The following is a 10,892-nucleotide window of genomic DNA, read 5'->3' on the forward strand; positions in this document are numbered from 1 at the left end:
AGCATTGATCATTTTTGCTCAACATGCCACATTAATGACTTGAGCCTTACAGGGCTTGTTAGACATCCTGTGGAAATAGATTATAATGGTCTTACTAGCTGTCCCAGAAGTCCACCAACTCGATTGTTTTACAAATGGCACATGGTTCTCGGTACATCCAAGGACAACATTTTTAGAGTCATTAATGTTGTATTCCCCCAGGGACCTTTTTTTACATAAGGACGTGTATGCTGGTGGATATTCAACCATTTTTTCGTGTGTCTTAAAATAGGTGTCATTTATAAACTATATATAAACTTTTACGCTCTTTTTAAATTATGATACAGTAGAGCAGCATGTATATCAGTTATCTAATACAAGCGTATTAAACACACCTCAAAGGACGGCGGTGCAGGGAAGTAGGATTGAATGAATTGATCTGAAGAAGTACGAAAACAGGTAGCATGCAGGGAATCAAATGTGCAGGTCAAATTAAGTTCTTCCCCCATCGCGCAGCTATAGTTTCATCCTCTGTTTCGCATGCTCACCGGTTATAGATCACCCTCATGCATCTCATAAGGAAAGACATCAAACAAATATCCGGCTATTGACCTCTCCTCCCAGACTTGATTGAGACTCATAGCGGGCTGCAGGAGCAGAATGACAAACAAAGGAGGCAGGAGGTTAAAAAAATGGAAACCAAATCGATAGAGATGACTGAAATGACAAAGGACTTGAAGGTCAGAGCTCGTGGTCCCTTAGAGTAGATAATACAGGAACATAATCAATCTCGTCTAATTTAATCTCTCCCCCCATCTCAGACCTGATCTGCACTCATTTTTTTCCTTCCATGGTCAAGTCTTTTCATTTTCTGCCCAATGACTGAGCTGCTCTCTGATAGCAATGGTGGAAGTTAGTTGAATGGGTTAAAGAACAATACTGACACACAAAGACCATACTGGTGTTTCATATGTTGATTATTAAGAAATAAAATGTTGCTTTGAACGGATATTCAGTACAGTACTTCAAAATGGACCTGACACTTCTAAATAGTCTGACGCTTCTAAGCAATTTTGGTTCAAACAAATTTGATGCTTCTAAACAATTCCAATAGCTCATCACAACAGTGATAATTCAAAACAGATCTGATTCTTCCACAAATAGTGATGTTTCAAAAATATTGATGCTTTTAAGCAGTACTGATGATTTAAAATAAGTCTGAATAAACATTATTAATGTTTAAATATAGTGTTGATGCTTCAAAGCAATACAGCTTAATGCTTCAAAGAAATATTGACACTTTAAAGCGATTCTGATGGCTCAAAACAACAGTGATAATTCAAAATAGAACTGATGATTTAAAAAAAGATTATTCAAAACATTGACATTTTAAAGCAATTCTGATTATTCAAAACCATTCTGAATATACTGTATAATGATGCTTCAATACAGTGTTGCTAATTCAATGCATTACTGTTTCAAAACAGATCTGAGGCTTCAAAGCAATTCTGGTGTCTTAAATGTTGATTGTTTCACAATAATACTGATGCTTCAAAACAGTGTTGATGCTTTAAAGCAATTATAGTGGCTTCAAAACAACAGTGATAAATTAAAACAGATCTGATGCTACAAAAACAACTGATGTTGCAAACAGATTTGATGCCTCAAAACTACTGAAACGTCTAAATGATACTGACACTTGTAAAAAGTGCTGATGCTTCAAAACAATATTATTTCAAAAAGACTACTTCAAAGAAATACTGATATTCCAAACAAATGTGATGCTTTAAAACAATGCTGATTCTTTACAAAACAATGATGTTTCAAGTCAGAGTTGATGCTTTAAAACAGTTTTGATGCTTCAAAGCAATTCTGACTAAACCAGGGTTGGTATTGTTCACAGAAAATGAAGAATTGTCTGAATGTTACACATGTTATGTATCACGGTGACTTTCCAGGCTTATTCGAAATGTGATGTCCCTAGTGTTCCTATATCGCTCATAAACCACAAGCTGTTCTGCACTCAGAAATGTCAAGAATATTACGCCCATTTGCTAGACATTTGTTACAGTTTGACACTTAAACCACACATCCCACCAGGGCCCATATTTGTAAAAGCCAACGCGACGATCTTGACCCTCATAAATTAAAGTGTGTATTCGACAACTCTGATGTGCTTTAAAGAGTATTGAATTCCTGTAAGGTGGATGAACTGCACGCCGCTGTCTCGAAAAGAGGGAGGGCTGACGCTGTATGGCTTACTCCTCTATCATATTCACTGCCCTTTCAAAGTGTATCACCTCCCCTATCGAATCATAATCCTGTTCCTGAGATACGCCGTGCTGAAAATGAAATATGTTTGCAGGTTTGTAAATGTATCACACACATTTTTCCCAGTGTAAGTGTGTAGAACCAATACTTTTAGTACAATCCAAACATTGCCTTTGGCAGCTGAATATGTGTCGAGGTTTTGCTGCCGTAAGCCACTGAGGATTTTTTCATATCTCTCTTAGGCCCTCGCTCTTCCCAGGTCTGTCTATCTCTCTGTCTCCGATTCCCTCTACTCCTGAGAGATATATTGAGGGTAGGCTTGGTATCCAGACTGCAGTTGATCAGCTGTGAACAGGCCCATAGGCATAGGATCCTGTCTGTCCTTATTTAGATGAATGAATTATTAATATTTCACTGGTTTATCTGAAGTTACAGCTTCTCTTGCTTGTGTTGTTTTGTTCTAATCTTTTTTTTTTTGTCTTTCTCTCTTTCTCCCTCTCACCCTGTCCCTTGCACATTCCTCAGCTAACAAAGCTGACTTTACATAGGAAGAACACGACTTGCTCCTCTTGCAGTTGAATGGAAATAAAAGAGATTCTGTGACCTTGGAAGATGAAGATGTTGTTGCCATGGGAACTCTTAATCCTGCTGTCACTCAAGAGCTGCCTAGCAGGTACGATATCCCCTGATTTGCCTTTGATAGCGCACCTGTTCTGCATAGTCCCCACTTCAGCAGAGAGAGTGGCTTTTCATGCCTCTGTCTAATCATTCTCTCATTCCTCTAGAGACAGATGCATGCTGGGAACAAGCTCTTGTGGTTGCCCCAGCAGGACATTTGTCTTGACAGTTTTTTGATTTTTCTCTTCAGCAAGAACTTCACCCTACTTATTTTGGCACACTTTGCTTGTTCATAACAGACTAGCATTGGAAAATGTATTCATGTTTATGTAGCTTTGAAGAATGTTCTAAAGCAGTTTAGTTTTGATGTTATATTGGGCATTGAGCGGCAACCCAACATTATTTTTCAATCTTACAGAAGTCCGACATTTTTACATTTATTAAGTTAGTATTTTTTAACTTGTTTTACAGTATATAAATGTATTTAAGAAGAAACATTGCATAATAATTTTCACTTTCATAGGTTGCACTGTGAATTTAAATATATTTAGTCTTACTGCGCTGGCAGTTTTTTCTTCACTTTTTTTTTTTTTTTACATATTTATGCTTAAAACAAGTGAAAAAAATCTGCCAGTGCAGTAAGAAAAAAAGAAATATACTCTTATTAAAGATAGATTCTCTGAAAAAATATTATTATTATTATTATTATTATTATAAATAATCTTAACATTTTATGCAATGTTGCCTCTCAGGTAAATTTATCTTGTTTCAAGGATTTGAAAAATTAGACAAAATTCTTGTAAGGATTGTTTTTTTTGCTGTCTGTTTTCTTTTGAGTTGTTTTTGTATATTTATTATTATCATTACTATTATTATATTGAATAATTCATATATAAAATTAAATTAAATAGATATTATAAATATATTTTGTATTTTTAAAACTTGTTTATTTTGCTATGTACTGTATATTGCACCATTATATTTAGTTTCATTATATTAATTGCATTTTCCCCACATAATTAGAACAAACCTGTGACCCACCACTTTGAGTTATTATTATAAATAATCTTAACATTTTATGCAATGTTGCCTCTCAGGTAAATTTATCTTGTTTCAAGGATTTGAAAAATTAGACAAAATTCTTGTAAGGATTGGTTTTTTTGCTGTCTGTTTTCTTTTGAGTTGTTTTTGTATATTTATTATTATCATTACTATTATGATATTGAATAATTCATATATAAAATTAAATTAAATAGATATTATAAGTATATTTTGTATTTTTAAAACTTGTTTATTTTGCTATGTACTGTATATTGCACCATTATATTTAGTTTCATTATATTAATTGCATTTTCCCCACATAATTAGAACAAACCTGTGACCCACCACTTTGAGTTGAAGTCTATTAATATTGAAAGAGTTATTGATATTACGTACAGCTACTTATAGAAATGCACTAAAACTCTCCATGTGCATAATCAGACCCTGTCAGCAGTGAAGTGTTTCAAAAGTCTTTTAAAGTTTCCATTAAAAAGTGCATATTATTTCTCCAATGATTCATGCAACTCTCAGCACATACTGCAGCGCTGTAAGGAAGAGGCCGTCTGAAGAGGCAGGTGCCCTATTTAAACGAACCAATGTCCCCCACTCAGTGCCGGTGCTCCAGTTATTGCCGTTGTTGTGTTACAGTAACTGTGCCAACTCAAATGGGCATTTGCATTCAAGCCACAGGTGCTCTTTTGATTGCACAGCTTGATATTCAGAAAGCTTAGCTGGAGAGAAGGAAGTGCAGAGGCCAGACAGCCTCAGATGGAAGGGCAGCAGCTATTCAGCGAGGAGGACCTGAGGAGACCAAACCCACATATCTAACAGCCTGCCATATCGTAGCTTTGAAGGCAGACTAAGATTTTTGTCTTTTTTATTTTCAGTCACAGTGCTGATGAAACACTGACAAGCTGTGCGGTAATTAACTGCAGTAAATTTCCTGTCAGTGTAGAAGTTGATTAGATCTCTTGAAGATAATTGGTAGTAGCGTCAAATAAATAAATTTCATGTAGCCTACACATATTCAGAAATCATTCTCATTTAAGAAAATAGGTTATACTGAGGGAAAGCATAATAGTGATCTACCAAAAGTGAAATGGTTATTTAACATTCAGATACTGAAAATGAATGTAGTTAATATTTAAACAATGAATGAATCTATAAGGATGTGGTTATAATAATAAGCATAGGAAGTTATTAAACTAGGTTGGCTGCCCTCATTTTAAAGAATCCCTGCTGGAAATTTGATTCATTGTAAGTGTAAGTAAATTATTAATAACATTACGATAACATTACGATTAGAAATAAAATGTACAAATTCATTTACGCAATAATTTCACAGTGGATTACACAGTGGAACAGTCATTCTTGTCAAACCAATTCACTTCAACTTGTGGCATTTATTACTATTATTAGTATTATAATTATGTAAATAAACCAAAATATATAATGTGCATTACTGCTCAAAGGTTTGAGGTTGGTGAGATTTTTTTGATGTTTTTGATCAAAAACACAGTAAAAAAGTAATTTTGTGAAATATTTATACAATTTAAAACAATTCGGTTTTATTCATTGTTATATCAAAGCTGATTTTTCAGTTGTCATTAATGTCACATGATCTTTCAGAAATCCTTCTAATATGCTGATTTGATAACATTTCTTATTATTATCACAGTTGAAAATGATCATATTGAAAAAAAAAACAGCATTTGTTTGAATTTTTTTGTAACAACATAACATTGTTTTGTCTTTACTATCACTTTTGATAGTATCCTTGCTGAATAAAAAATATAAATAAATAATTTATTAAAAAAAAAAAAAGTCATACTGACCCCAAACTTTTGAACAGTTGTGCATATTAGGAGTGGGTACACATTCTAATTAACTGTAAACAAAAAAAAAACATAAAAATAATATTTATGAAGGAATTTTCCATATTGACTTTTTACAGGTGTTTTTGCTGTATTTAGAATTTTGCACTTCATTGCGTTGTGTTTTAGGGTTAATGGAAATGTCCGTAAAATTACTGGATAATGTCCTGGCAGAAAATTACCAGTACATTTTCCTTTTTTTTCATTTCCCCAGTGTGCTTGGAATGAACAGTCCCGCTAAAGAACTGTAGATGCTTCTTTGTATTTTATTCATCCCTGTTGTAAATTCCATAAATGGGTGGGAGCAAAATCATCCATGACAAAAAGTGATGGGGACATGTCCCCTTCGTAAATGACGGCTAAATGTGGACTACTGTAAGTGTGCTACTCCTCGCTCTAAATGCTTCATTAATTCCCATTGTTCAAAGGACACACAAAAGGGAAAGTGAAAAAAGGTAGCATCTCCCACAGCGTGAGGAGACAGGGGTTCACCCCAGGCAAACATACCCGGACACTTCCATTAGCTTGATGATGCGGGAGAGTAATTTTTTTTTTTGTCCTTGTCAAGGTTAGGGACCTGTAAAAATGAATTTCATTCACTCAGAGAGAACAGGGAAAAAATTACAGGTGAGTTTTATTGAGGGGGGAAAAAAGCACAATTCCTTTCTCTGTGGAGAAGCATACATGTTTCTGAGAGCTTGTTTATTCATTTAAGAAATGATACATTTCACTGGAGTAATTACCACAACATGGGGTAATTAGGGAGGTGGATTGGTGTCTTGGCAGCAGTCAACCGAAACAACAGACCTAGCCACACTGCCATGCGTGTTACGGGCCTGCCAAAAGAAGGACGTCATGTTGATACAGTTTCTGCTACAAGAGGGGAACTGAAAGCTGTTCCTCTGGCACGTGTTTACGTTGCAGATCTAATGAGCTCAGTGTGGGAAGCTGCTGAAAATAAACGAATAGTGCACATTAGACATAATGCGGACCTGATGTGTTCACACCTGTTTTATGATCTAGATTCATGTTCAAGACTCAAAAGTCTTCTTGTTTTTTCTTCTAGAGAGAATTATTCGACATGGCCCAGTGTTCACCCAAGAGCCCAGTGACAGTGTTTTCCCGTTAAGCGCAGAGGACAACAAGATATTCATTAACTGCAAAGCCAAGGGAAGTCCAGCACCACATTATAAGTACGACAGTTTTCCTAAATATCTTCTCAATACAAAAGTCTGAGACCATATGGAAAAAATACTTTTTGTTCTTTTTTGTTTATTTGTGTGTGTGTGTGTGTGTGTGTGTGTGTGTGTTTCTCTCTCTCATTTATGCCTGGAATTAAACAGAATTTCAAGACTTTGAAAACATTAACAACAACAAAAAATGGAATGAAATGTACAATTTGAACATCATATATTGAAGATTCTCCATTTGTTGCTAACTGACATTGACAGGTTTTATTTGCTCTTTAGAACAATATTAGATCACGTTTGAATAAATAAATTTATTTTTAACAAGAAATGATGACGATTATTACATTTTTCAGTTAAGCTTTTGACTCTGAAATGGTAAATACTAGTAAATTATAAAAATTAAAATTATAATTAAACATTTTGTCACTAGTGTCAGACTTTTGAACAGTGTTATTTTCATATATATTTTTTTTTTGTTATTTTATTTTTTTTTATATAGTTTTTATACATTTTTATATCAGTTTTAGTCATTTTAGTATTTCAGTAATTTTAATAACTTTGTATTTCAGTTATTTGCCAAGGGCAAGGCCACCAACTTTTAGTAGTCTTGGCAACTAATTTTATTTTTCTTTTAGTTTAGGTTTTTGTATTTTATTTAAATGAAATTTAAAATTGGCACATTTTTTAGTTAAAATTTTTTGAATGATAACATTGTTACAAATATGTTCCACAGAAAGTATTTATATATTTTTGATGCTTGCATATCTTCTTCTCATCATCATTATCCTGTGCCCATTCCACCTGTTTTCATATTTAGGTGGAAATTCAACAGGAAAGATCTTGATATTGGCATGGACTTCAACTACAGCCTTGTTGAGGGAAACCTTTTGATCAATGACCCTCAGGCAACTAAGCATGGCGGTGTTTACCAGTGTATCGCCACTAATGCATTTGGAACCATCCTGAGCCGAGAGGCTAAAGTGGAATTTGCATGTAAGTGCGTATTAAACCATATGTTTTGTATATGTGAACGTTTGAAAATAGCATCTCACAGTCTCCGCCACTCTTGATTACTAATACATTGACTACACTGTCTGTAATGTATATGTATCCTTTGGAAGCTTTAAATGCATAATATGTAAAAATGGCCACTGTGTTATCTTTCATATTTCATGTTGTCATTTGGTCTATTAGTGGGTAAGATATACTTTCTTTCCCTGGGTGTAGCAGGCTTTTAAACTGACAACTAAATTTTCCTATCTGATCAGGAGATGTCCAATGGTGCCTAACTAAAATGCAGCCTGTCATGGAAAATTGAAAAAAGGACTTAAATCAAGAGATAATCATAACACAGCAAGTCTGCCTCGTTCATATTGTGCGTACATCTAAAAAACACGTTGTTCATTTGAAATTTCACAAGTAGATGTGTCTTTTCAGGTCTTGAGTGATGCAGGAAATTGTTGTAGGACTAATTTGTGGTGCTTCACTGGCAAAATTGGCGTTTACAGAGTGGGAAAAAAGCATTTTCCCAATGATTTACCTTCTCACATAGCCATCAGTTCTGAAGTCTTGAAAAATACATTTTATTTCTTAACCTATAATGAGGAAAGTTTTTCATTATGTGTTTTTATTTCTTCTTCTTTTTCGTGTTAATGCATTTTGGAAACACTTTTATCCAAAGCAACTTATATTGCATGCAAAATATACAGGGAATTGAAGCCTTTTCCAAGAACTTTGTTCTTTGCTAATTTATAAAATATAGATCTGACAATATGCAATTAACATAGTTATCATGATAACCACATGTCTACAGAAATCATCACTTTAGTCTGCAAGTTAGAATGTCTAAGTGGCATTTTATACACCTAAGTATAAAAATCTTTTCTTTTCTTTTTTACCCCACTTGCAAATTCTTACCTCATTCAAAAAAATGAATGAGGTATTTTTTGTGGCGTGTGTTTTATTTGCGCAAAACACAACTTATTTCACACAGGCATACATTCATGAGGCTGGATAGCTGATATTTGAATAAACACCACAACTTTAGCCCAGTGTGGGATATCATTTTTGCCTGTCCCTTCCTGTGCTATAGAGTGGCATTTCTAAAGGTCCCTGCTCTGGGAGTCGTCTGTTGCACGTCAGAGCGATGACAGTGCCTTTAATGAAAAGTAACGGCGATCCTATTATTTTGTTTCCGCAGACCTGCAGAATTTCAGCAGCAAGGGCAGAAGTCCAGTATTAGTGAGAGAAGGACAGGCTGTTGTGCTCCTGTGCGGTCCGCCGCCCCACTTCGGAGGTACATTTTATTGTATTCTGTATGAATCTGAATGTTATTTATTATGTGCAGCTGGGTTTTTTTTTTGCATACAAATACACAAGCCGCTCTTCTTTAAAGTTATCACTACTCTTCCATTTTGCTTTGTATGAATAGAGCCTTTCATACAAAACAAGAGTGACAATTGTTCGCAAAACCCATTGACCTCTTTCCACGGCACATTATTATCAATTCAAGCTTTGTGTTTAGCCTGTAGAATAATGCTAAGCAAATCCAAGGTCAGGAATTGACTGCAAGGAGCAAACCTCTCTGCACTCTGCTCACTTAGTATGTATGGTACATGTTGGTTCAGATTGTATCTTAATCATCTCATATTGTGAGCAAATCAAGCTTTCAAATGACCGGAGCACAATGGCTCACTCTGGAGCTGGCGTTCTTGCATTCATGCACCAACCTCTTGGCATTTAGCCCTCCTCCTTCCTAATGGCACTTGTGCCCTTGTGGTCATTTGGAAAGGTTATTTTCTTAAGCATTGGCCTTCTGTTGAAAGGTAATAAAGGCATGTGGTGGCTGGTTTAAAGCGACGTGCCTCTTTATCCTCCGTTCCAGCTGTGCACCTCTTCTGTGTCTGTGTACAGCTGATTAGCAGCCCCTCAAAGAGCCACACACACATGCACCAGAGGTGCAATTTCACGCCACCGCACCACTGTTCTGTCATTCCACCACATTTCCAGTCAAATCAATGGTCTTAAGTGACCCACACCTTCCCCGCCACCACCCTCCATCTTCTATTTTCCTTCCCTTGTTCTCCCGCCACACCACTCTTGACTGTTTGCCACATTCCGTAATCCGAGGCTCTTTCATATGGATAATGCTTCTTGGGAATTTATACAATGGCTAGATACCGCAGCTCAGTCCTGGAAGTGGTTTTTATCAGGGGTGAAACTATGGAGGTCTATATACAGTGGTGTGAAAAAGTGTTGGCCCCCTTCCTGATTTCTTATTTTTTTGCATGTTTGTCACACTTTAATGTTTCAGATCATCAAACAAATTTAAATATTAGTCAAAGATAACACAATACATGGGGAGAGCTATCCATTAGCATTCCTGCTAATCTCAATGGCAGTTGCTTGGCTGGTGAAAAACCACCTGGAAGTGTACAATTTGAAATCAGACATTTTGCTTGTGGGAATTACCTTTTTTCCCCACCCTGGTGCAACAGTGAAATTGTAAAAAAATTCATTTTTTTATTTTCTCACAATTACATATATTATATTTAGTAAATATATAAATATGTAGTATATATATACACACATGGTCAGAATTGTTGGTACCCTTGGTAAATATGATCAAGGAAGGCTGTGAAAATAAATCTGCATTGTTAATCCTTTTGATCTTTTATTTTTCAGGGGAAATAATAATAATATTAAGGATTATTAATAATGCTTAATATTTTTGTGGAAACCACTTTTTTCAGGATTCTTTGATGAACAGGAAATTCAAAAGAACAGCAGTTATTTAAAATAGTAATATTTAAAAAAAAAAAAAAAAAATTCTTGACCCCTACATTTTAATTTGTCTGTGTATGTGTGTATATGTTACATTTCTTTTTTTTTTTTTTTTTTTTTTTTTTTGTTAAAGAGG

The 10,892-nt window shown here is 35.0% G+C and overlaps 1 protein-coding gene across 1 annotated transcript in view; it reads left to right on the top strand.

Moving 5' to 3' along the window:
• Window positions 1-2,788: 2,788 nt before the first annotated feature.
• LOC107666966 (contactin-4-like) overlaps window positions 2,789-10,892 on the top strand; it is a 38,125-nt gene continuing 30,021 nt past the window's right edge. Inside the window, exons 1-4 of the mRNA XM_016458524.1 lie at window positions 2,789-2,923; window positions 6,850-6,976; window positions 7,791-7,966; window positions 9,174-9,269. Of these exons, the coding sequence (XP_016314010.1) occupies window positions 2,863-2,923; window positions 6,850-6,976; window positions 7,791-7,966; window positions 9,174-9,269 (460 nt within the window). The 5' untranslated portion in view covers window positions 2,789-2,862. The remainder of the gene's footprint in view (window positions 2,924-6,849; window positions 6,977-7,790; window positions 7,967-9,173; window positions 9,270-10,892) is intronic.

This window comes from Sinocyclocheilus anshuiensis, unplaced genomic scaffold (assembly GCF_001515605.1).
Source record: "Sinocyclocheilus anshuiensis isolate Anshui unplaced genomic scaffold, SAMN03320099.WGS_v1.1 scaffold615, whole genome shotgun sequence".
Lineage (NCBI taxonomy): Eukaryota > Metazoa > Chordata > Actinopteri > Cypriniformes > Cyprinidae > Sinocyclocheilus > Sinocyclocheilus anshuiensis.